Here is a 27,140-nt window from a genome sequence, read left to right as displayed (position 1 = left end):
TGATAATACAATCAAACACAGGTGGCATTCACTTACTTTCCCTACCGGTTTGCAGATGTGAGCACGGGCATGCACTCAGCCTTCCACGCATGTGCTTTAGCTAAAAAAAGGGGGCGTAAATGGAATGCCATAGAGCCGGGGCAGGTGGGCGAGGCCATCCACGATTTCCATTACGGGTTCGGGCGAACCAATCCGAACCGGCAGAATACCACCTCTGCAACCAAAGCTCTTTACTACATAAAAACAGGTAGAGATTCACGCCATCGTGGACACCAGCTTGGCTAAAATTGGGGTCTTTGGTGCTCTCTGAGCTTGGTGGGTTGTTTTTTTTTTTGCAGATGTTTCATTACTCAACTAGGTAACATCATCAGTGCTAGAAGGAAGTGGGGTTTGTAGAGGAGGAAGGGGAAAGGAGGAAAGAGGAAGGACAACTGCAGGTCCTTGGTTCTTGATTGTTTTTTTTTGCAAATACTTCATTACCCAACTAGGTAACATGTGGAGTTTGGTCTCTAATTGGATAATGAAAACATCTGTAAGAAAACAACCAAGCTCAGAGAGCACCAAGGGCCCCACATTAAGAATTGTCTGGACTCTGGAACTTTCTGCCTTGTGCAGAAATGAATTTCCCTTACTGTGCCCCTGAAATAGAGGGAGGGGAGGGGATATCTTTAAGGCTGATGGGGGGGGATTCTGGGATTTGGGGTCCAACTCCTCTTAAGAAGTTTCCAAGAAAGAAAAAAAATGGGTTAACCCAGGGGTCTCCAACCTTGACAACTTTAAGCCTGGCGGACTTCAACTCCCAGAATTCCCCAGCCAGCAAAGCTGGCTGGGGAATTCTGGGAGTTAAAGTCCGCCAGGCTTAAAGTTGTCAAGGTTGGAGACCCCTGGGTTAATGTATTTTGCACTGAGTTGTAAAGCCAACACCATTCTGCTTAATTGTCAGAAGTATCAAACACTGTAAAATTAGTTTATTTTCACAGACAACCAAACACTGGTAGATCTTGTAGGGCAGTTTTGGTTACTCGTTTTTTGTGCAGTTCCTGCTTTGCCTGGCCTCCCACTCATATTTCCTAGCAACAGAAGCAGGTCTTCCAAGAAGAAGGGTGACAGGGTAGCTTTGTGGCTCTCTGTCCTCCCTCCCATAGGAACCACTGGGATATTTTGCAGCCAGGCAAATCAACACCAGGTAAAACGAGGACGCAGGAGTGGTGGTGGAGGCAGACTCAAGTCATTTATTTTGCTTTCCTTTAATGCGGAGTTTTGCCTTTAGTTAGGTGGTGCTGGTGATTGTTTTGCTAAAGGATTTGGATCAGTTACAGGCGGGGCAGCAATTGTCACTGTTCAGCTTTTCTGGTTCGCAAGAGCTAAGTGGATTGTGAATTGCAACCTGGCAGCTTTTGAGGGACTGGGGAGGGTGAAAATGAAGTTGTTCTTGGAATGCAGAAACTTGTGTTTTGCCCAACTCAGTCCAAAAGACAACCTAGAATGTGTTTGGATTCCTTCCTTCCTTCCTTATCAAGATCTCTTCTTTCTTTCTCGTTCTTTTTTCTTTCCTTTCCTTCTTTCCTTCTTTCTCATTCTTTTTTCCTTTCTTTTCCTTTCTTTCCTTTCTTCCTCATCAAGCTCTCTTTCCTTCCTTTCTTCCTTCCTTCCTTCCTTATCAAGATCTCTTCTTTCTTTCTCATTCTTTTTTCTTTCCTTTCCTTCTTTCTCATCCTTTTTGCTTTCTTTTCCTTTCCTTCCTTTCTTCCTCATCAAGATCTCTTTCCTTCCTTTCTTCCTTCCTTATCAAGATCTCTTCTTTCTTTCTCATTCTTTTTTCTTTCCTTTCCTTCTTTCCTTCTTTCTCATTCTTTTTGCTTTCTTTTCCTTTCTTTCCTTTCTTCCTCATCAAGCTCTCTTTCCTTCCTTCCTTCCTTCCTTCCTTCCTTATCAAGATCTCTTCTTTCTTTCTCATTCTTTTTTCTTTCCTTTCCTTCTTTCCTTTCTCATTCTTTTTTCCTTTCTTTCTTTTCCTTTCTTCCTCATCAAGCTCTCTTTCCTTCCTTCCTTCCTTCCTTCCTTATCAAGATCTCTTCTTTCTTTCTCATTCTTTTTTCTTTCCTTTCCTTCTTTCCTTCGTTCTCATTCTTTTTTCCTTTCTTTTCCTTTCCTTCCTTTCTTCCTCATCAAGATCTTTTTCTTTCTTTCTTTCTTTCCTCCATCCCTCCCTCCCTCCCTTCCTTCCTTCCTTCCTTCCTTCCTTTCCAGCCAGCATGTTCTCATTATTTGCTATTACATAAGATGTCTCTACTCCTTGTACAACTGGCCAGCTGGAAGAAAGGATGCAGTTAACATCTATCAGGATTAAAGAGAAACAGGGCCTTATCTCAGTTGCTCACGTGTTACAGCTAACAGGCAACCAGATAATTTCTCTAGATATTGAGCAGTAAAGCAGGATGAATTGTTTGCTATGCGAGGAATCCCTAGGCACCCTGAAAAACAAATCTTTCCAATTTGCAACACAAAAGACATGAGTGTCTCCTCCACCCTAATCTGTATGATAAATTCATTCCAGAAAATTTGGATCTGAAAAAAAAAAGATGTTAATTACTAATCGCACTCCAATTCCCTCTCTTGTGTGTAATTACACTGAGTGATGCAATAAACAAAGGTATTCTGCCTACACATGTTGGATGGAGCAAGGGATGAGCTAGCCTCAAGCCACACCAAGCCTTTTGCACAATTAGGAATGACTAACGATGGCAATAGGCCATCTAGAATTCTCATCCTTTCACAGCTGAGCAGCCCGTGAATTGTGGTGACTGCAATTCCCCAGAATCCCAAGCCAGAAATTCCAACGTTAACACAGCTGGAGGGCACCTGCCTGGCACAGCTGAGCTAAACACCAGGAAACCTCCCGAATGACAGTTGTGCATGCAATTCCTAGCCAAAAAAAATATGCCACAAATGAAGGAAAAGGTAGAGTCACTGCCTCAGCCTCCCTCTGTTCCTGTTTTTCCCAACTTAGGCCAACATCCATGATGCAGGAAAGGTTGGTGTATTTTTCAAAACATGCAGAGATGAATTTCAAGTGTTTTGCCCCAGAGGCATTTCTACCTTCTTAATTCATCTCAGGGAATCATGGGAAATGTTAATTTCCCATCAAACATGTGCGACATCCTTGTGGTTGGTGAGATCACCTTTGGTTCGGCATATTCTGGACACTTTTCCAGGGAATTGTTCAGATTGGAGAGAGCTCAGAAGACAAATATGACTTGGAGACTTCTTATAAGGGCAGGCTGGGTGAAACCAGTCTTAACTAATTTCATTGTTTTTAAGTACAGTGACAATAAAGATTATACTTCTACTTAATAGCAGTGATTGTGAGAGGGATCTTGGGAGTCTTAATGGACAACCAGCTAAATATGAGCCAGCCATGTGCAGCGCCAGCCAAAAAAGCCAAGGCAATCCTAAATTGCATTAACAGAGGTATACAATCAAGATAAAGTGAGGTACTAATACCACTCTATAAAGCCCTAGTAAGAATACTGCATCCAGTTTTGGTCAGCACTAGAGGTGGGTTGTTGCCGGTTCAGCCCGGATCAGCCGAACCAGTAGTAGCAGCGGTGAGAGGCTTCGCCCATCCGCCTGGACACTTCTGTGCTTGCGCAGAAGCGTTGCACGCACATAAGAGCGTGTGCGGGAGTGCACCCAAACCGGTAGTAAAAAAATTGGCAACCCATCTTTGGTTGGGTTGTATAAAAAAGATGTTCAGATTCTAGAAAAAGTTCAGAGAAGAGCAACCAGGATGATTAGGGGACTGGAGGCTAAAACATATGATGAAAGGTTATAGGAACTGGGCATGGCTAGTCTAGTGAAGAGAAGGACCAGGGGAGACATGATAACAGTCTTCCAATATTTGAGGGGCTACCACAAAGAGGAGGGGGTCAAACTATTTTCCAAAGCACCTGAAGGCCAGACAAGTAACAATGGGTGGAAACTGATCAAGGAGAGATTCAAGCTGGAAATGAGGAGAAATTTTCTGACAGTGTGAGGAATCAACCGATGGAACTGTGGGAGCTTTATCACTGGAGGCTTTCAAGAAGAGATTGGACTGCCATTTGTCAGAAGTGGTGTAGGGTCTCCTGCTTGAGTGGGGGTTTGGACTAGATGACCTATAACAGTGATGGCGAACGTTTTTCTGTTTGGGTACCAAAGGCATGCCCATGCGCTGCATTAACTACTAGACTTGTGATGGCGAACCTATGGCAGATGTGCCATAGGTGGCACACGCAGCCATATCTGAGGTCACGCGAGGCATTACCCTATGTCATCTCCAGCGCGCATGCGTGCACTGGCCAGCTGATTTTTGGCCATCTGGAGGGCAGAGGGGAGGGCAAAAACACCCTCCCCTGCCCTCCGGAAGGCCAAAGATCAGCTGGCCAGCACACACATGTGTGCTGGAGCTGACATAGGGTAACGCCTCCCGCGCCCTCAGATATGGCTCCGCGTGCCACCTGTGGCCCATGTCCCATAGGTTCGCCATCACAGACCTATAAGGTCCTTTCCAACTCTGTTAATCTGTTAACATCCATCCTACAAAATATATTCCAGAAAATGGCTATGAAACTTGGCAGGGTGAGCCCGGAGAAATGAACACCAATTAAAGACATGCTATCGGTGCTCAGATACATAGAAACGTGCCATGAGGAAGAAGGTCAGGAATTATTTTTTTCATGGTCATTGAAACCAGGACCAGAAGTAACAGATGTGAGTGGCAGGCTCCTCGCTCAAATATAAGTAAAAATTCCAGATGTCAGCCAAGTCTTATCGACATGGTAGGTACAGTTAAGTGATAATACTACCTAGACAGGTAAAGTAAAATTCTGGAGTTGGCTCTGGGTTCACCACCTCAGCAGGATCTTGAGGGCCTCTCACAGAGAAGAGGGAGTCAACAGTACCTAAGGGCAGGGCGAGAAGTAATGAGTGGAAACTACGGTATTTTTCGGAGTATAAGAAGCACCAAGATTTTGAAGAGGCAAATTTTTAAAAAAAGTTTTTGCACTCTGCAGGCCTCCCCAAAATGGCCCGTTTTTTTGCGAAAAAAGCCCCCCCCTTTTTTAAAGGGCATGAATAGCCTTTAGGAGATTTGTAGAGTGCTCCTGGGGGGTGCCCCCCCCCCAAATGAGCAAAAAAACGGCCCATTTTTCACTCATTTCTGCTTTCCCCAGCCCCAAGGAGCACTCTGGAAGCATCCTAAAGACAATGCATGGCCATTTTGGTGAAGTGGGCAGGGTTTCATGAGGCAAAAAATGCTGTATTCAGCATATAAGACGCACCCAGATTTTCAGCCCCTTTTTTGAGGGAAAAAGGTGCGTCTTATACTAATCAAGGAGAGAAGCAACCTAGAAATAAATAGAAATTTTCTTGACAGCCAGAACAATTAATCAATGGAACAGCTTGCCTCCAGAAACTGTGGGTGCTCCAACACTGAAGGTTTTTAAGAAGAAACTGGCCACAGGCAAGCTGTTCCATTTATCCAGAATGGTATTCCAGGGAGTTGGATGAGAAGATCTAATGTTGGTCATTAAGCAAATCATGTGCTCATGATCACATGACTGCAGGACAGTTGTAAATGTGAGCTGGTTGCCGAGTGCCCAAATTGCAATGACATGACCACAGGGTGCTGTCGTGATGGTTGTAACTACAAATACTAAAATTACTTTTTGCAAGGCTGTTGTAATTAACCACTGTTAAACAAACGGTCTTATGCAGGGGTGGGTTCCGGTTTGCACGTGGTTGCGGGCGTGCATGCTTGATGCGTGCTGTGCATGCATGTGCAGTGCAATTAAAAAATGCTCTGCGCATGTGCAGAAGCAAAAAAGAAGATGGCGCCACCATAGGCGCTGCTGCGAGAACCGGTTTGGGGGCGTGGCAGGCCTGGGCCATTGCTGGTTCCAGCAACCCAGGTCGCCTAACCACTACCGGTTCAGCTGAACCGGTCTGAACCGGTAGGAACCCACCACTGGTCTTATGCCTACCCTGTTCCCCTGAAAATAAAACCTCCCTGGATAATAAGCCCAATCGGGATTTTGAGCACATGCGCTAAAATAAGCCCTCCCTGAAAATATTGCAACACAGCAGCAGCCATGAGGTGACCACGTTCACCACCTCCTGCACCTCAAAAACAATAAGATCTCCCCGAAAATAAGGCCAAGTGCTTATTTCGGAGGTCAAAAGAAAACAAGACCCTGTCTTATTTTCGGGGAAACACGGTAGTAATGCAACCTGTAATGCAAATTAATTTTGATATCACAGCATTGTTGTTGTGAGGAAAATAGCAATAGCACTTAGACTTATATACCACTTCATAGGGCTTTCAGCCCTCTCTAAGCGATTTACAGAGTCAGAATATTGCCCCCAACAATCCGGGTCCTCATTTTACCCACCTCGGAAGGATGGAAGGCTGAGTCAACCCTGAGCCGGTGAGATTTGAACCGCTGAACTGCAGTCAGCTGAAGTAGCCTGCAGTGCTGCATTTAACCACTGCGCCACCTCGGAGGAGGAGGAAGGAGTATTAGATACTTTCGCCACCTTAAGTTACTGGTAAAAATACTAAAGATGGAAAATAAAGGCAAAGTAAAATAAAGTGAAGTGTAAATAAAATAAGTAAAGTAAAGTGTAAATAAAATAAAATATCACAGAGCTGAGTGAAAAGCAATGCTGGTGGATACTAAACTAAAGGAAGGGAAATTGCAAACTTGGCCCAAATCGTATCATCTTCTCCTTCAATCTTCAGTTCGCAACCATGGCAAAGTGCGACATTTCAGAATCTTCTCGAATCCTGCCGGAAGTTTTTACTTGGAAAAAGCTCACGTCTTCCCGAGTCTCGAAGAGCTCCTTGCTTATTACAGAGCCAACTGGAAAATCATTGACTGCCCTTTGTCTCAGCCTTGCATCCAGAAGGTAAGTAGAAGAACATGGCACCACTATGTGATTTTTTCCCCTCCACCCCTGACAAACTTCCAGGGGCTGGATGTGAGACTTTTTTGGAGGGGATGGCCGGGTGGTTCTCTATCTTTGCCTTTCTATCAGCTTCTGGTTTTTCTTTTGAAATGTTATTTTCTTCTCAAAAATCAAGCAGTTAATTTCAATCACCCCCTTCCAAAAGTAAACATTTTACAGGATCCATTCTGAGTCGATCACCGCAACCAAAGTTTTATTCTTCCAAGCGTTCGGGCTCATGCTGGAGCCCATCCTCAGGGAACTTCTCTCTCTCTCCAGAATATGCCACAGATTGGAACCTGCAGGATTTATGCTGGAACACATATATTTACCTTCATTCCTGTAAACTATTTAAAGCCTTAGCAGTGAGCAGCAGCAGCCAAAAAGGCAAATACAATCCTTGGTGGAATAAACAGAGGAAAAATCCCCTTTTCTTCCAGATCAGCTGGGACTCGGGAGACAGAGAAGAGATGTGGGCGGGGCCAGCCAGAGGTGGTATTTGCCGGTTCTCCGAACTACTCAAAATTTCCGCTAACGGCTCTTCAGAACTGGTCAGAACCTGCTGAATTTCACCCCTGCTAGAGACCCAACGCGACATCTGAATGTCTTTTCCAAGGCATTCTAAGACTGCAGGTTCTTCCTCAACGGTTGACGGTTGATCCTAAAAAGTCAGAAACTCCCCACCACCAGGAATCTCCAGGGTTGTAGACTAGATTGGGGAAAAAAATAAAATAAAACAATATTGAATTGGAGTCAGTGATCTTGGTGACACTACAACCTTCTTATTCTATGTTCTAGATTAGTGTTGGCAAACCTTTTTGGCACCGAGTGCCAAAATGGATGCACGAGCGAGCGGGCGTTGTGAGTGCTGGAAACCGGAAGAGCAGCCTCCCAGTGCGCATGCACCCGCCCGGAAGATGATCTTCCGGTTTTCGGCAAGCGCGTGTGCGCTGGCCACCTGTTCTTCCGGTTTCTGGCACACATGCGCACAAGAAGACCACCAGGCCGGTGTACATGTGCATGATGGAAACTGGAAGATCATCTTCCTGGTGCGCAGATGCACACTGGGTGGCTGCTCTTGCTGGTTTCTCGGTGCTGCTGCGCACATGACGACCAGCTGGCCGGCACGCTGAAATCCGGAAGAGCAAAGGGCGATGGCTTGCATGCCCAGAGAGATGGCTCTGCATGCCACTTTCAGCACATGTGCCATAGGTTTGCCATGATGGTTCTAGATTTTTTTTAATCCCTTTATCCAAGCCTGGCCTGTTATGGTCACCAGAATATAAAAAAAATAATCTCTGGAAAGAGTGCAGAGAAGAGCATACAAGGTGATTAGGGGACTGTAGGCTGAAACATATGAAGAACGGTTGCAGGAACTGGGTATGTCTAGTTTAATGAAAAGAAGGACCAGGGGAGACATGATAGCAGTCTTCCAATATCTCAGGGGTTGCCACAAAGAACAGAGAGTCAAGCTATTCTCCAAAGCACCTGAAAAGAAGAAACAGATGGAAACTAATCAAGGAGAGAAGAAACTTGGAATTAAGGAGAAACTTCCTGACAATTAGAACACTTACCAGTAGTCAGGGGAACAACTTGCCTCCAGAAGTTGTAGGAGATTTTAAAGAGGAGATTGGACAACCGTTTGTCTGAAATGGTAGAATTTCCTTCTTGAGCAGAATGGACGACTAGAACAATGGTCTCCAACCTTGGCAACTTTAAGACTTGTGGACTTCAACTCCCAGAGTTCCTCAGCCAGCTTTGCTGGCTGAGGAACTCTAGGAGTTGAAGTCCACAGGTCTTAAAGTTGCCAAGGTTGGAGACCACTGGACTAGAAGACCTCTAAGTTCCCCTTCCAACTCTGTTATTTTGTGATTGTTTGTTTCTCATTCTACCCCTTCTACAGAGAACGTCTGAGGTGGATCAGTGGGAACGTCCCCGGTCTGAATTCCAACTCTGGAGGAAGATGGGCGAAGGATGTTTTGGAGAAGTGTGGGAAGGAATGTGGAAGAACACAGTGCCTGTGGCCATCAAAATTATGAAACAAGGTTTGTGGGGTGCAGAGAAGACGTATCCTCCCTTGCGCAATGCGCCTCGTCTGCCTGTTTCCTAAGAGGTGGATTAGTCAAATCCTCCATGAGTAGACCAGAGCTGAATGGTGGGGGTCCCAGATTGAATCCACCAACTGAGCAAAAGGAAATGAGAATGACTTCCCCCAGCTCGAAATTAGATGGAGAAAATGATAAGCCATGATAATAGGAGAACAATAGAACAGGCACTGGGGTACCACAATTTAAACCCCGCCTTAACATCCTTGCATCCCATCCCGTGCCTCGTGTGAGCACATAGTCACAGGATTGGTATCACAAAATTGTGGCACAGTTTTTGCCCTATAATTGTCTGGCACCCTCCCTAAGGACACTGTTGTTATCAGAAGTAATTAAAACAATGGTTCCCACAGCAGTTAACCCAAGTGGTTGTTAATAAACCAGATCAATTGATTGACCTCTTGGGTCATTCCACCCTCATAAATAAAAAGACACGCGGAAGGGAGCAAAGTTCAGGTGAACGCTAAACATATTTTGGGTTTGGAGAGTGCTACGTTAAACTCTAATACTGGGTGATATTCTGCACCTAGACAGTTTAGGTTACTGGACCCTGGAACCCATGTTCCACGTCCAATGTGAGCTACCTAAGCTGGACAGAAACTTCTTCTTCCAGTTCTCATTCAGTTTGATGAAAGAATATTTCCACTTGGATTAGATTAAACGACATTAGATTAAAATAAGGACCAATGACTTGAGCAGGAGGTTGGACTAGAGGACTTCCAAGATCCCTTCCAGTCCTATGATCCCAGGATCATATTTCGGAGAAAGCTTCCCCGGGCAGAGTATCCTTGCTTTTATTTAATGCTTCTAGCCAAGTATTCTAATTTTTATTGCAAAAATCTTCTACTTGGCTTCCCACCCTTCAGTTTAGATCCCTACGGAAGGTATCTAGAGTTTTCTCCAGAACAGTTTGTAAAATCATTACTCCCTGGGAAATTATTCATTTATTGTATTTATTAATCAAATTTGAGTAGCCACCGCTATCACCCAAGGCAACTCTGGGAAGTATGCTGCAAACAGGTAAAACCCCATATAAAAATCACATTTTTTAAAAAAAAAACTTTGAATTGGACCAAGAAGCAAACTGGCAACCAATGGAGCTTGGGGAGCAGAGGTATAACAGGCACTGTTCTAGGAACACACATAGCTGCCTGCTCTATTGTATTCTGTACCAGCTGAGGCTTCCAGATACTCTTCAAAGGGCAGCCCTATGAAGAGTGCATTGTAGTAGTCAAGCTGAAGATGATTAGGGCATGAGTGCCTGTGAGCTGGATCTATCAATTCAGGAATCAATTGCTTGAGAAACTGTAAGAAAATCTAATTATCGTTACATTTATGATTATCGCAGTAGCAATACTAGAACACTGTCTTATTCATCTCCATTGTCAACATAACTATCCAGGAAAATTTAGCAAGGTTGACAAGTACATTAGCAAAACAGGAGACGTTCAAAAGTCTAAATTTACAAGATGCCCCATCACACGTGCTCCTCACCCCAAATTGCAAGATGATAAGACAGGAGTCTCGGCCATCTTTCACCTAGAGTTATCTTCTTCAATCTTGGAGGAAACATATAGAGCAGTGTTTACATAGGGATGGAATTAAGATATTAACAAAAGTGTTAATAGTACCACTTTATAATGTCTTGGTAAGACCTTGGTAAGACTACTGCATCCAATTTTGCTTACCACAATATAAAAAAACGATGTTGAGACTTTAGAAAGAGTAAGAGAAGAGCAACAAAGATGATTAGGGGACTGGAGACCAAAACATACAAGGAACAGTTGCAGGAATTGGGTATGTCTAGTTTAATGAAAAGAAGGACTAGCGGTGACATGATAGCAGTATTCCAATATCTCAGGGGTTGCCACAGAGAAGAGGGAGTCAAGCTATTCTCCAAAGCACCTGAAGGCAGGACAAGAAGCAATGGATGAAAACTAATCAAGGAGAGAAGCAATCTAGAACTAAGGAGAAATTTCATGATAGTGAGAATAATTAATCAGTGTAACAGCTTGCCTCCAGAAGTTGTGAATGCTCCAACACTGGAGGTTTTTAAGAAGAGATTGGACAATCATTTTTCTGAAATGTAATAAGGTTCCCTTCTTGAGCAGGAGGTTGGACTAGAAGACCTCCAACTCTGTTATTCTGTTTCCAAGCCTTGGGGGTTTCCAGATGGGTGGACTTCAACTCCCCAAACCCCATCAATAATTAGGCTGGCTGTGGAATTCTGGGAGTTGAAGTTCACTCTCCCAGGAAATTCCCACGGTGGAGAAACCGTGACCTTAGGGCTTCCAAGCCCAGACATTGTCCATGCAAAGCAATCCATCTTGCAAATGTCTTTCATCTCCTTCACAGCTGACATGAGGGATGACTTTGTCAAGGAGATCAGAAACTTGAAAAGTCTGAAACACACAAGGCTCATCAAACTTCTGGCCGTCTGCTCTGTGGGGGAGCCCGTTTACATTGTCACAGAGCTGATGCGGAAGGGCAACCTCCATAGTTACCTTAACAGTGAGTATTATCGTTTTCTGCTGATGCTTCCAGACCCAGACCTCATAGAGTTGATCAGCCCAATGTGAAAATGGTGGCTACGACAAATTACTAAAAACCCAGCATAAGGTCCAGAGCAGAGGTGGCATTCAGCTAGTTCTGACCGGTTCTGGCGAACCAGTAGCAGAAATTTTAAGTAGTTTGGAGAATCGCCAAATACCACCTCTGGCTGGCCTCGCCCCCATCTATTTGCTGCTCCCTGAGTACCAGCTGATCAGGAGGAAATGGGGATTTTGCAGTATCCTTCCCCTGCCATGCCCACTAAGCCACACCATGCCCACAGAACCAGTAGTAAAAATTTTTGAATCCTACCACTGGTACACAGCCTGCAGCAATCTAGCATTCTTCAGATATCTGGATTATGGGTAGTCCTCAACTTATGACCACAATTGAGCTTCCAGGCCTGACACTTAAATTCAGTCACTAAATGAATAATTGTAAGTCACCCAACATAGTAGAGCTTCAATCTTATGGCTGTGGTTATATCACTGGAACTCTATGACTCTGCCTCCTAGGTGCCGCTTCACAGACACACACACACACATCCTTACAGGTAGTCCTCATCTTATGACCACAGCCGAGCCCAAAATTCCTGTTGATTAGCAAGCGGGTTGTTAAATGAGTTTTGCTCCCTGTTATGACTTCTCTTGCTACAGTTGTTAAGTGAATCACTGCAGCTGTTACGTTGGGAACATGGTGGCTAAGTGAATCTGGCTTCCCCCTTGTCTTTGCTTGTCAGAAGGTCGCAAAAGGGGATCACATGAGCTCGAGACACTGCAATGGTCGTAAGTACAAGCCGGTTGCCAAGTATCTGAATTTTGATCACGTGACCATGGGGTTGCTGCAATGGCCCTATGTGTAAGAAATGGCCATAAGTCACTTTTTTTCAGTGCTGTCGTAACTCCAAACGGTCACTAAATGAACAGTGGTAAGCAGGGGTGGGATTCAGCCAGTTCGGACTGGTTCGGACGAACCGGATGCTAGTTTTACATCTGGTTTGTCAAGCCGGCAGTTGCAAGGACTGGCTGGCCCCGCCCACCCAACACGCCTCTCCCAGGAGTCTCCACATGGCCCATTTTGCCAGGTAAGTGCAGGGCAAAAAATGGGCCTCCCAGAAGTTCCGGAAGTCTGGAAATGGGCCTGTTTCCGGCCTCCAGAGCCGGGGGCGGGGGCGGGAAAATGCCCATCCTGCCGTGGTGCAGGAAGCCGAGTAGGGGACGCCCACCATGGCCATCCCCCCCAGCAACCGGGCAGAGAACCGGTTGCTAACATTTTTGAATCCCACCCCTGGTTGTAAATCAAAGTCTACCTGTACTAGTCTTCTGCACGCACACACACGCATGCATGCACACAGACACAGACATACAGACACACACACAGAGGCAGGCAGGCAGAGTCAAAAGCCTTCCATGGTTTGCTAAAGGCTATCCTATCAGCCGGGAAACCACCCAAGAACTGGTTCCTCCTTAAATGTAATTTTATAAATTCCCCCTTGGAAAATTGCTCTCTATTACTTTCCCAAAATTTCACCTCCCTCGGGCGGTTGGGCAGCAACTTCCTTGGGTTCAGATGCCATTTGAAGACAGCTCCAATTTCAGCCAAAGCAGGTGAGGAATTCCCAATGCTCCCCCCAACGTGCCACCCTTTTCTATGGAGATTTTCCTCGGCTGAGAAATCTCTCGTCCAAGGGAAGCCAGTTTGGCTCCTTCCCATGAGAAGCTTCCTGCGCTGAAGGACCTGACCTCCATTCCAAATCTGGTTTGTTACCTAAGCTGGGGCAACTCCCTAGGAGAACGAGTCTGCAGCCAACGTTCTTCTCGGTTTCCTAAACACTTTTGCCTGCCTAATGAGTTTCTTTCTTGTGTCATCCCAGAGCAAAATAGCTTTGCGTGGTGCGTTGTGTTTACAAAGTGTAGTCTGATCTCATCTTCAGCCTTTCCGTGGACATGAGATGGAACCATCAAACTGGTTTTCTTCTGAGGGCTGGAAGACTCAATTCCCCGCTTTGAGGGAATCCAGGCCCTTGTGGGATGTGTCAGTCAAACCCAGATGTTAATCCTCCGAGAATCACGGCTGGATTGAATAAGGAAAGAAAAATTCCATCTTACTGGTGGAAAGAAGCTTAGAAGGTTACAGTTTTGTTTCAAAATTAAGATGCTAATCTGGAAGTGGGACTCGTGGTGTGGGAAGCCCACCCACCCAGAAGAATTGAAATGTCTTTTTTTTTTAAAAAAAAAAAAGGCAGAATATTATATTTCCCCTAAAGGAGAAATGAAAAAAATCTTAAGGGAGGCAGAAACCAGCCCCAATTTCCCTGCCCCCAAGCAGAAACTCGAGGAAGCCAGAGATTTTAGAAATGCAGATTTGGCAATCCATTCAGAAAGACTGGGTCAGACAGAGACTCCAGATAAGCAACAAGCTAAAAGTAGACAAGATTAGCTCAGACAAACTCCTAGGATTTGCATTTCCATTTTCGTCTATAGAGCCAGCCATGACCCCTACATGAACACCCCCCCCCACCCCCGAGGAATCCAGAAGGTATAAAAACCCACCTACTCTCAACTCCATTTTGTCAGCTGCCCAAAATCACATGTGGTTGGTGGTTCTATTTTATCAATAAAGGGAATTTTTCTTCCCAATCAGCCCCCAGCCTCCATTTAACTCCAGTGCCTTTCTCCCAGATTGGAACTGGAGCTGGATATTTCTTCCAACAGTGGGTTTGCTTCAGGTTAATATTTTGTGTGAAAATCACCTAGAAAGAATTGGATTGTGATTAAAACTCCCCTAAAATCTGTTCCTTGTTGGTATTGTAAAAGGACCTCCGCACATACCAGTAGAGTAGATGCTGTATTTTTTGTCCTCCGTCTAACAACTTCTGATATGACGCTGCCCTCTCTTGCCGAAGAAGCATAGTTATTGGCTTATGGCTACAATTGAGCTCAAAATTTATGTCGTTAAGTCGGCAAGAGAAAGTCATAAAATGGGGCAAAACTCACTTAACAACAAAAGTGAGTTTTGCCCCGTTTTACGATTTTTCTTGCTGCGGTTCTTAAGTGAATCACAAAGGGTCGAAGGTCGATAGCAATAGCACTTAGACTTACGTACCGCTTCACAGCCCTCTCTAAGCGGTTTACAGAATGAGCCTCTTGTCCCCCCCAACAATCTGGGTCCTCATTTGACCCACCTCGGAAGGATGGAAGGCTGAGTCAACCTTGAGCCAGTCAGGATCGAACTCCAGACTGTGGGCAGAGTTTGCCTGCAATATGGAATGGAATAGCAATAGCAATAACACTAGCATTTAGATTGGTATACCGCTTTACAGTGCCTTACAGCCCTCTCTAAGCGGTTTACAGAGTCAGCCTCTTGCCCCCAACAATCTGGGTCCTCATTTGACCCACCTGGGAAGGATGGAAGTTGCTGAGTTAGGAACACGGTTGCTAAGCGAATCTGGCTTCCCCATTGACTGCTCGTCAGAAGGTCGCAAAAGGGGATCACATGTCCCTGGGACACTGCAACCGTCACAAATGCAGGTAGCCCTCGACTTACAACAGTTCACTTAGTGACCATTCAAAGTTACAAGGGCACTTAAAAAAGGGACTTATGACTGTTTTTCACACTTACAACCTTTGCAGTATCCCCTTGATCACGTGATTAAAATCCAAATGCTTAGCAACCGCTTCATGCTTATGACCGTTGCAGTGTCCTGGGGGTCATGTGATCCCCTCTTGTAACCTTCTGACCAGCAAAGTCAAGAGGGGGGGGGCAGCCAGATTCACTTAACAACCGGGTTACTTACTTATCAACTGCAGTGATTCACATAACGACTGTGGCAAGAAAGGTCGTAAAATGGGGCAAAATTCACTTCACCAGTGTCTCTCTTAACATCAGAAATTTTGGGCTCAATTGTGGTCATAAGTAGAGGACTCCCTGTGCCAGCCAGTTGCCAAATGTTTGAACTTTGATGACTGAAATGGTTCATAAGTTTGCAAAATGGTCATGTGTCACTTTTTCAATGCTGTTGTAACTTCAGACGGTCACTAAACGAACTGCTGTAAGTCAAGGACATCCTGTACAGGTAGTCCTCGACTTAAGACTGCAATTGGGACCAGAATTTCCACTGCTAAGCAAGGCAGTTATTTAGCAAACTGCGCCCGATTTTACAATCTTTTTTTGCTACCTTTGTTAAATGAATCACTGGAGTTGTTGTTAAGTCAGTTTCTCCTTTGACTTTGCTTGTTAGAAGCCATCTGGGGAGTCACAAACTGCAGTCATGTGACCCGCGGATGCAGCAACTGGGGTCACGTGATCGTCATAAATGCGTAGCAATGGCCAAGCACCTGAATTTTGATCACGTGACACTCCTAATTTTGAGGACTGCTTTTAAGTCACCTTTTTCAGTGCCTTTATAACTTTCACCAAATGAATGGTGGTAAAGCAAGGTTTACCTGTAAGTAAAAGTGAGCTTTAGCAAAGGGTCAAAGGTCAATAGCACTTAGACTTATATACCACTTCACAGTGCTATTACAGCCCTCTCTTAAGCGGTTTACAAAGTCAACCTGTTGCCCCCCCAACAATCTGGCTCCTCATTTTACCCATCCCGGAAGGATGGAAGGCTGAGTCAACCTTGAGCCGGTCAGGATCGAACTCCTGGCAGTGGGAATGCAGAGTTACTGTCAGCCTCTGCTTTGCTGCTGCTTCGGCTGCCATTGAAACGGGGAGGGAGGGCATGGTATTTGGGAGGGGTTACTAATTGTGCTGGAGGAAGATTCTGGAGTTCTGCTGCCTGTCGGACTACGCATGCGGAGGAGGTTCCCGCCAAGGCTAACGGCACCGACATTCCATCTTGGTGATGCCTTTCGAAGTTATCTCACACCTGACACTTAGGAGAATTATGATTGGACTGCAACTGGGATGCCAAGGGGTGGGGAATGGGTTATTTTATATATCAATCGCTTTCGCGACTAAATAATCAGTCTTCGCTTTGCTACGCTTCTAATCATTTATAATTAGTAAAAGTACACTTGATTTCTACCTATGGAGTCTCGTGGTTTTCTTTCCTAATTACTCAATGAAGAGGTGCTGACAGTTACCCTGCAATACTGCATTCTAACCACTGCGCCGCCGTGGCGCCTTTGTTCATTTTTCAGGTGCGGCTGGGAAGGAATTGACCACACACCACCTGCTCAGCATCTCCTGCCAGGTGGCTGACGGGATGACCTATCTGGAGGAGCAACATATCATCCATCGGGACCTTGCAGCGAGGAACATCCTGGTGGGAGATGACCTTGCTTGCAAAATAGCTGACTTCGGCCTTGCCAGGCTCCTCAAGGTGCATCCAAGGACGTTTTCACCCCATCGTTGAGTTTACGCTCCGTCATTGAGCTGTTCCCAATCAAAGCAGAGCTGGAAGGAACCTTGGAGGTCGTCTAGTCCAACCCCCTGTCCAAGCAGGAGACCCTATATCAGTGATGGCTAACCTTTTTTTCCCTCCGAGGAAACACGCACACTATCGTGCCCACACCCATAATGAAAAGCCTCCCACGCACCCTGCCCCCCGCACATGCATGCACCACCTACCCACGCTGCCTTGTGCTGCTGCGCATCCACGCGCAACCCCGCCATGCATCTTTTGGGGCCTAGCAGGCCTCCCCGAAGCCTCCGGAGACTGGAAATGGCCCGTTTCCGGACTTCCGGTAGGTAGGCCTGTTTTTCACCCTCCCCAAGCTCCGGAAGCTTTCTTGGAGCCTCCGGAAGGACAAAAATGGCCTCAACCGACCCTGTTAGGCCTGTTTTTTATCCTCCCCAGGATCCGGAAGCTTTCCTGGAGCCTCTGGAAGAGCAAAAGTGGCCTTCCCCAGACCCTCTGTTTCTGGACTTCTGGGAGACCTGTTTTTCACCCTCCCAGAGCCTACACACAAGCCCTGTACTTACCTGGCATCCAAAATGGGCCATGTGGAGACTCCTTGGAGGGGAGGGGTGGCGTGAGCGGAGCCAGCTAAAAATCAGCTCTCTGGCGTGCGTGCACATGCGCGGTGGACCTGACGTAGGGCAACAGCTCACATGCCCACAGAGATGGCTCCATGGGCCATAGGTTCGCCATCATGGCCCTATATCATTTCAGACAAGTGGCTGTCCAGTCTCTTCTTAAAAACCTCCAGTGATGGAGCCCCCACAACATCTGGAGGCAACTTCTGTTCCACTGATTAATTGTCCTCACTGTTAGGAAATTCCTCCTCAATTCCAGGTTGCTTCTCTCCTTGATTAGTTTCCATCCATTGCTTCTTGTTCTGCCCTCAGGTGCCTTGGAGAATAGCTTGACTCCCTCTTCTTTGTGGCAACCCCTGAGATATTGGAAGACTGCTATCATGTCACCCCTAGTCCTTCTTTTCTCCAGATGAACCCTACCCAGTTCCCACCAGCATTCATACTACCTTTTAATCTCCAGGCCTTTAACCATCTCAGTGGCTGTTCTCTGCACTTTTTCCAAAATGTGGGACAGAGCCCAACATTTAGAGTCCTTTTTTTTTGACTCCAAAAACATAAATATTCAAATGAGCCCTCTGAAAAGCCGACATACCAGTCATCCTTTTAGCATTACTTTCACAGCCAACTTCCCACAAGCAAAATCAATGGGGAAGGCTGGGTTTACTTAACGGCCGCACGATTCACTTAACAACTGCGGTGGTTTGCTTAAGCGTCATGGCAAAAAGGTGGTAAAATCTGGCATGACTCACTTAATAACCATCTTGCTTGGCAATGGAAGTTGTGACCCCAGTGGTAGTCGTAAGTCGGGGACTACCTGTAGGCAAACCTATCTGAACCAAATATAAAACAAACAAGCAAAATATAAGGAAGGAAGGAAGGAAGGAAGGAAGGAAGGAAGGAAGGAAGGAAGGAAGGAAGGAAGGAAGGAAGTAGATCCAACTCTTAGATGCTCAATTCTCAGACAAAACATATACATAGCTTTTGATAGAAAGGAGAGAAAGAGGAAGGAAGGAAGGAAGGAAGGAAGGAAGGAAGGAAGGAAGGAAGGAAGGAAGGAAGGAAAGAAAGCATGTAGATCCAACTCTTAGGTGCTTAATTCTCAGACAAAACCCATAAATAACTTTTGATAGAAAGGAGAGAAAGAAAGGGAGGGAGGGAGGGAGGGAGGGAGGGAGGGAGGAAAGGAAGGAAGGAAGGGTGTAGATCCAACTCTTAAATGCTCAATTCTCAGACAAAACTATAAATAGCTTTTGATAGAAAGGAAAGAGAAAGAAAGAGAAGGAAGGAAGGAAGGAAGGAAGGAAGGAAGGAAGGAAGGAAGGAAGGAAGGAAGGAAGGAAGGAAAGAAAGAGTGTAGATCCAACTCTTAGGTGCTCAATTCTCAGACAAAACATATAAATAGCTTTTTATAGAAAGGAGATAAAGAAAGGGAAGGAAGGAAGGAAGGAAGGAAGGAAGGGTGTAGATCCAACTGCTCAATTCTCAGACAAAACCTATAAATAGCTTTTGATATCCTTCAGATGTGTTCAGGTTCTGCCATGCTAGCACATCTGGAGGGTACCGAAGATGACGAAGCAGTCCTACAAAGATGGAACTGAACAGGGACGTATGATGGTTGGTTGCAGGAACTGGGGATGTCTAGTCTAAGAAAGAGAAGGACTAGGAATAGCAGCCATCCAATCTTTGAGGGGCTGTCACAGAGAAGAGGGGGACAACCTATTTTTGAAAGCATTTGAGGCCAAGAACACGGAGTAATAGACGGACATTTATGAAGGAGACATCCAACCTAGAACTAAGAAGAAATCCCGATAGTGAAAACACTTAAGCGGAGGAATGGCTTGCCTCCAGATGTTGTGGGTGCTTCATCCCTGGAGGTTTTCAAGAGGAGACTGGACAGCCATTTATCCAGAAGGGTAAGGTCTCCTGCTTGAACAGGAGTCAGACTAGAACAGTGTTTTTCAACCACTGTGCCGCGGCACACTAGTGTGCCGTGACATAGTGTAAGGTGTGCCGTGGGAAAAACACTTTATATATAGTCAATATAGGCACAGAGTTAAATTTTTTTAACATTTTCTAATGGTGGTGTGCCTCGTGATTTTTTTCATGAAAAAAGTGTGCCTTTGCACAAAAAAGGTTGAAAAACACTGGACTAGAAGACCTCTAAGGCCCCTTCCAACTCTATTATTCTGTAGTTCCATTCCAAACAAGCCAGTTTTAGCTTCTCTTCCTTGAGTCTCCAGGTGGAAGCATCTCCCTTACCTTTGGCTGAGCCCCTGTTCTTGGCTTTCCTTCAGGATGACATCTACTCCACCACTGGTAACGCCATGATCCCGGTGAAGTGGACGGCACCGGAAGCTGCCGTCTACCAGACGTACTCCCCCAAATCGGATGTTTGGTCCTATGGAATCCTACTCTATGAGGTTTTTAGCTACGGACAGTGCCCTTACGATGGTACGATTTCATTTCAATAGATGCCGTGCAGATGATCATGACAACGGAAAGCTCTGGGGGGGTGGGGAGAGAGGGCATCTCTGTCTGTCTGTCTGTCTCTCTCTCTCTCTCTGTGTCTCTCTCTCTTTCTGTCTCTCTCTTACACAGACACACACACACACACTATGCTGCTCCACTCACTCATGCACACACAGAAGTGTGGTTTATAGAGAGTTTATTCATGTTCCCCAGCAATTCCCTTCACCCAGCCTCAGCACTGTTCCAAATAAATCCAGCCACAGGCAGGCTAAGGTTAGTCCACAAGGCAATGGCCAAAGTTCTGCCTCGAGCGTTGTAGGCTTGCTCGGGGCATGCAGTTAACTCCATGCTTAGGAATCTTATTCAGATCAAGTTGATTATCAGGCAATCTTAATAGCAAAACGTACAGTCCAGTGTTAAGATACTTCTGACTTTCCATAATCTGTCCCATCACGTGGTGTAAAAAGATGGTGAATTGGCTCCCATGTTGAGAAGGAGGCACATGCGTTGCTTCTGAGCCGAGGTGGCGCAGTGGTTAAATGCAGCACTGCAGGCTACTTCAGCTGACTGCAGTTCTGCAGTTCGGCTGTTCAAATCTCACAGGGTTGACTCAGCCTTCCATCCTTCCGAGGTGGGTAAAATGAGGACCTGGATTGTTGGGGGCAATATGCTGACTCTGTAAACCGCTTAGAGAGGGCTGAAAGCCCTATGAAGCGGTATATAAGTCTAACTGCTATTGCTATTGCTATTGCTATTCTTTGGTTCACAATGGCATTTTAAATGACCGGCTATTGTCTCTGCATGCAGGCAGAGTGTCCCAGTGGCCAATCAGAAACACAGACATGGTCACATGTTATGGAACTAAGGCAGTCTCTGCCTACATTTCCCAGGAGGTAGTTTGTTAAAGGAGACAGCTCTTAATTCCTACACTATATACTGCTGGGGCAGCACAGCCAATAAGTCCACAAAACAATGGGAAGTTGCTGCAACACGTAAGTCCACCAAACAAACTTAACTCCACCAGGCCAAACTGAAATACACCCAGGAGAGCTCACGTGGCAAGAGAGTTTCAGAGTCACCAAGGCACAAAGTCAAGCAGGAAGCACAAGCACACACTCAGAAACCGAACACGTTGTCGCCAGCAACGTCTCCCTCCGCCTGCCGTGATAAATAGCGTCCCGATGCAGCCCGTCAAGATGGCAAGGGCCTTCTCCCAAGTAAATTGAGAGATCTCCATTGCTCTTGTCTTTTCTCTGCCCTGCGTGCTCTCGGATCCATCACGGAATGCAGCTCCTCCTCCAATGACCAATAAAGGAGAATATTTGTAGCTCAGAGTTGAAATGAGGATTCCTTAGTTCCCTCTGAGCTTGGTTGTTTTCTTGCAGACGTCTAAAACATCATCAGTCCAAGCCGCACTCCCTTCAGGACTGATGATGTTATCTAGTTTGACAGTGAAATGTTTGTAAGAAAACAACCAAGCTCAGAGAGCACCATGAACCCCATCTCCGTGTAAGGAGAGTCCTCCATTACCTGTCCCATCTCTCTGTTCCTTGTAAACCTGACCATTTCTCTCGTCTGTCTTCTTCTAGGGATGACCAATCAGGAAACCATCCAGCAGATCACTCGAGGCTACCGCCTCCCTCGGCCCAACAGTTGTTCCCCTGAGATCTATAACATCCTGCTGGAATGCTGGAAGACTCACCCCGAAGACCGGCCAACTTTTCTCAACTTGAGGGATGCCCTCTTTTCGATTTACAAATGGGCACGTTTCTCCTGAAAGTGGGGGGCGAGGGACACCTCCCGTGCCTTCTGCAACCACCATCATCCCTTCGTGCTCAACAGGCTAGTAGAAGTCCTGCAGACCTTCCAGCTCAGATTCTTTTGAGCCTGCAGGAACATTGGTGCCTTGGAAGGTGGACAATGTGAGCTTTTCAGCCTCATCGGGTGGAGCAGAGAATGGAGTTATGGGTTCTAGCTGTCCACAAACAGCTCGCGATAAGAGATACGGTACAGCCGAGAGCTCACCATGGAGAGAAACAAAGACGCAGCATTTCCTTCCCCTTGCAAGTTATGGACTCTTCTTGCTGTAGGCACCCGACGGCTTTCTTTAGTCAATAAATGTGTACAAATGTAGTGATCTCATTTCTTACATTCCTGGTGCATCGAATGAGTTCCCGGTGCATCAACATAAATTTGTTCTGTCAAAAATGGGTTGAAGTTGAACGGAAACCCACCCCATAGAAAAAAAAAGTCCATGGAGAAAGAAAAACCTAGCTCTGTATATTTATCTCTATGGATGAGAATGGAAGGGGACAACTCACCATGGACAACTCGCTGTAGGGCTATTTAGCCATTCAATTGTTCTAAAATCATTTTAAAAACATGTTGAATTTATGTCATTCACATGTCGTTCTGTGCCCTCGTTTTGCATCCTCCCTTTAACGATTCGGCAGGTAGTCCTCGACGTACGACTCACAATTGAGCCCAGCATTTCTGTGGTTAAGCGAGTTTTGTCTCATTTTATGACCTTTCTGGCCACAGCCGTTAAGCGAATCACTTCAGCTGTTATCTCAGTAATCTGATTGTTAAGTGAATCTGGCAGCTTCCCCATTGACGTTGCTTGTCAGAAGGTCGCAAAAAGGGATCCCGTAGCCCTGGGAAGATGCATCGGTCATAAGTATGAATCAGTTGCCAAGCGTGCGAATTTGGGTCACGTGATTGTGGGGATGCTGGAAAGGTGTAACTGTGAAAAACATAAGACACATTTTTCAGTGCCGTTGTAACTTTGAACGGTCACTAAATGAATTGTAAGTCGAGGACTACCAGTATTGCACTATTTCTTTAATATTAGTGTAATTCTTATACAGCAGTGAGTTGTCCCACAGCCACTTGGCTGCACCAAATTGTCATAGACCCCTGTATGAGGAAGAGAGGGAGGAAGGGAGGGAGGGAGGGAGGGAGGGAGGGAGGGAGAGAGAGAGAGAGAGAGAGAGAGAGAGAGAGAGAGAGAGAGAGAGAGAGAGAGAATCTTCTCCCTATGCCTCATCCTCTTCTTTCTCTCCCCCTTCTTTTTTTCCCCCTACCCTTTTCCAATACATTTTGGCTAAAAGGAAAGGTAGTCCTTAAGTTACAACCATAATGGAGCCTGTCATAATAGTCATCAAATTTCATGATGCATTTTGCGGTGAACATTAAGCGAATCAATGGTTCATCACGGGTGCCGTTTTGTTGAAAACTAGAAGTACGTGCCAGTTTTCGATAAAACTGTCATAAACATGAGTCATGTGAACATGGGATGCTGCAAATGGTAACCAATCTGGCCGTGTTGCCATGTGCCCAAAGTGCGCTCATGTGACCAGTAGGGGAATGACAGTAGGAACTTTGGACCTGGGTGATAAGTTCCCTTTTCCAGGTAGGTTGTAACTTTGAACAGTCACTAAGCAACTGGTCGTAAGTTGAGGACAACCTTGAATGAGTTTTGACCCATCAATTTTAGGTTACATTCAACCAATATCCTTCCTCCTGCCTTCCTCCTTCCTTCCTCCGTCTTTCCCTCCCTTCCTTCCTTCTCCCTCCCTTCCCTTTTCTCCCTCCCTCCCTCCCCTCCCCTCTTTCTCCTTCTTCTCCTCCCACCTCCTCCTCTCCTCCTCCCCTTACTTTCCTTTCCCCTCTCCTCCTCCTCCCTCCCTCCCTCTTTTCCTGAATTTTCTACCTACAAAGTAGACTCTAGTAGCTCAGGAAGCAAAGCAACATGTCCTACCCATTACTTTCCTTACTACAGTTCCTGTGGAGTCAAGCGCTGTTTCTCTACTGTTTCTCTAACTTCGAAGGCAGGACTACATCCTTTAATTGTAATGGAACGGAAGTGATTTCGCACTGTATTTTTGTGAGATTTTCGTTCACAGCCCACAGATCTGGAGTTTTGAAGTGGTTTTTCATCCAAGCAATACTCAGATCTGGTCTTGCTTAATTGTTTTCAGATCAACCCATTTTTTTTCATATGTTAATGCTCTTCTAATAATATTTGCTCAAGGTTATTCCAATGCTAACACCTCTTATCCTGCTTCAACGGATTCCTGTGAATATTGATAATATTGAATGTGATTATATAAGGACATCAAGATAATATTATAATCTTTTGGACCTGTCCTGGGTTTGCATCCATGGAAAAGCAGAAGTCACAGTTTTCTACCGTAAAGCTTTTGCTGTTTCTAGAGGAAAAATAAATATCTAAAATGTTTCCTCTTTGATCAGGTCTCAAGTTTGAGAACGCTTTGCAAATGTATCGGGACTACATTTCCCAAAATTCCCTAGCCAAAAATAAACTGCTCGGATTCCTGGGAGTTGCAGTTCAGATACATCTGGAAGATACCAAGTGCGAAAAGCTGGGGGGAGATATCAAGTGATATATTATTAGAGATCGCCTGAATCTTAAAAATAAACAAACACGACGACAACAAAAGATCCTTTGTTTCTGTATGAAATCATATTCTCCGGATTGGTTGAAAGCCGCCAAATGTTACAGGCGTAACTGCGTGAGCAAAACTGACTCCCCCCGCCGCCGCCGGTCGCGCTCATGTTACTAACGACCGCCTGCAGTCGGGGCGGAGCCTACAGAGGACCCGAGAAGCCTAATTTCCCTTCGGCCGCGCCCATGATGCATTGCGCAGCAAGAAGACGCAATTTTGCGGTCCCTTCTGCAATTTGTAAAATTATTATTATTTTTAATTCAAGCTTCTCCTTGTTCATTTTCGTAACGGTACATATGCTCGCAACGTAATTTATTTGTCTATCGGGAGGGTCACCCTATTGTAGTAGATAGGCACCGCTGCAGGGATCGGTCTCTCGAACTGCGATCAAGCATACTCTGGTTTCTCTTCAGATCGTATAAATCTTTCGCCTTTTACTAAAGATTTCCGTGGAGAGGAACATTTATGAGTTTTGATTAATTTTTTGAGGCCCTGCTTCGGTGGGGCTACCTTTACCTTGTTCTAAAAATAGATTGTGGTGTTGCTGAGAAAGTAACACTTTGTCGTTGTGTTACTGATTTTCGAGCGAAGGGCTTGTATTTAGCCTTACGGATATTGGAATAGGCGCCCCCTACAGGAGAGCTATTCTCATAGCTTCCTTAAGTAGCACGCGGCAACGTTTATGTGTTTGGTGTGGCATTTCCTGTGTGTTACGGTTGCTGGCGTGGGTTTTGTTTCCCCCACCCCAGAAGAACGAAATATTTAAAAAGGCAGAATATTATATTTCCCTAAAGGAGAAATGGGAGAGACAAGCTTTTAAAGGCAGGAAGCAGCCCCCAGTCTTTCTTTAATAGCCCACAGCAGATGCCAGCACTTGAGAGCTTATTGAAAGAGGAAGACAACTATCTTGATCCGGGGTGTCCAAACTTGGGAACTTTTAAGGCTTGTGGACTTCAACTCCCAGAATTCCCCAGCCAGCCATGCCAAGGAATTAATAGCCCCCATCTTTGTCAATGGGCCATGGGGGGAGGGCTGATCTAGTCTACTCTACATAATAAAGGTAGGATTAACCTTCTACAGAAACTCACCACATGACATCTGGGAACTCAACCAAACTTGGGACTCAAAAGACACACAACCTATAAAGTTAGCTAAGACACACCCACACACACCCACACCCCCTCCCCCGGGAGTCTGACAACCAAACAGAATACATTTCTTATACAGGAACAGGAAACAGAGAGGTGGGGCTGAATAGAGTATCACACACTCACACACACACACACACACACACATACACACACACACACACACACATATACACACACACGAATCTGACAACCAAACAAAATACATTTCTTACACAGGAACAGGAAACAGAAAGGTGGGGCTGAACAGAGAGTATAAAAAACTCAGGAACTCTCAGCAAGCTCTTTTTTCTCTCCTTTCTTCTTCAACCAACATCTGGAAGCATCTGATCCCCCCTTTTCTGTTCAGGAACTCAAGCCATGCAATCCTGTCCACCATTAAATCATCTTTCCAAGCAGCCTCCATGTTTCCAGTGTCTTTTCCCCCACTTGGAACTGAACCCAGGACATTTCTTCCAACACAACCAAGGATTGTATCAAGGCCGGGCCCAGGATGCCTCCCTGTGCAAGCATCTTCTTAAATCATTGCACTCTTTCCAGGGTTTCACAACCTCAGCCATTGGAAGGCCTGTGGACTTCAACTCCCAGAATTCCTCAGCCAGCCTTTCCCAGAATTCTGGGAGTTGAAGTCCATACGTTTTAAAACTTTCTGGGGTTGGGAAGCCCTGATCCAGATAACAGTGAAGAAAAAGGGGGCTTTTTACTGAAATCCACCCCAAAACGCCTTTGGAGGTTGCAAAGACAGATTGACAGAACGGCATGGAAATGCTGACCTTTACAAGGCAGGCTGTAGGTTGCAGTGAAACAAGAATCTTCCAATTCGCTGAAATGGACAGACTCACAAAAGAAATAAAAGACAAAGAAGAACCTGAGTATTATTCAGTATGGAATTTATGGTACGAAAGATGCAAAGAATAAGAGAGCAATAAAGGGGGGGAGTAAAGAAATTAGAAAATAATCATAAAACCGCAGAATTAACAAGAGAGGTCGGGAAATGTAAAATATTGTATATAAAATAGAACTGAATAAGAAGTATAAGAGAAATATATGTACATTGAAGGATATAAGATGTATAGAAATAAGTACATGGAAAGAATAATAAGAATAGAAGAAATATAAGTATAAATAACTATGAGTAGATGAAAAATGTGTATAAATAGACATAGATATAATATAAAGATATATATGTACGGATAAAAGGAGTATAATGGATGTTTAATGATGTAGAAATGTTGCAAATATGATATTTATGTTTTTTTAAAACTTTAATAAAAATACTTTTCAAAAAAATCTTTCAATCTTATTTCCTGCGATATTCCCCACGGCTAGGAATCTATCTCAACCACCCATCCTCACCCCAAAAACAGGTGACCAACAGCTGTCTTTTCATCAGGGAGTGGCGGGGAAGAATGAGATCACTTTCTCAG

The 27,140-nt window shown here is 45.2% G+C and overlaps 1 protein-coding gene and 1 non-coding gene across 2 annotated transcripts in view; both read left to right on the top strand.

Annotated features, from left to right (window-relative positions):
• Positions 1 to 22,221, top strand: part of SRMS (src-related kinase lacking C-terminal regulatory tyrosine and N-terminal myristylation sites) — a 48,865-nt gene extending 26,644 nt beyond the window's left edge. The window contains exons 3-8 of the mRNA XM_032218529.1: positions 6,782 to 6,948; positions 8,891 to 9,032; positions 11,448 to 11,603; positions 16,790 to 16,971; positions 19,922 to 20,078; positions 21,686 to 22,221. Of these exons, the coding sequence (XP_032074420.1) occupies positions 6,782 to 6,948; positions 8,891 to 9,032; positions 11,448 to 11,603; positions 16,790 to 16,971; positions 19,922 to 20,078; positions 21,686 to 21,873 (992 nt within the window). The 3' untranslated portion in view covers positions 21,874 to 22,221. The remainder of the gene's footprint in view (positions 1 to 6,781; positions 6,949 to 8,890; positions 9,033 to 11,447; positions 11,604 to 16,789; positions 16,972 to 19,921; positions 20,079 to 21,685) is intronic.
• Positions 22,222 to 24,958: 2,737 nt separating this feature from the next.
• Positions 24,959 to 25,073, top strand: LOC116509811. Its single transcript, XR_004255535.1, has one exon. It is a non-coding gene; the product is annotated as a U5 spliceosomal RNA (small nuclear RNA).
• The last annotated feature ends 2,067 nt before the right edge of the window (positions 25,074 to 27,140 follow it).

This window comes from Thamnophis elegans, chromosome 5 (assembly GCF_009769535.1).
Source record: "Thamnophis elegans isolate rThaEle1 chromosome 5, rThaEle1.pri, whole genome shotgun sequence".
NCBI classification, from domain to species: Eukaryota; Metazoa; Chordata; class Lepidosauria; order Squamata; family Colubridae; genus Thamnophis; species Thamnophis elegans.
Note: the sequence above shows the minus strand (reverse complement) of the source record. Positions and strands in the feature narration are given on the sequence as shown.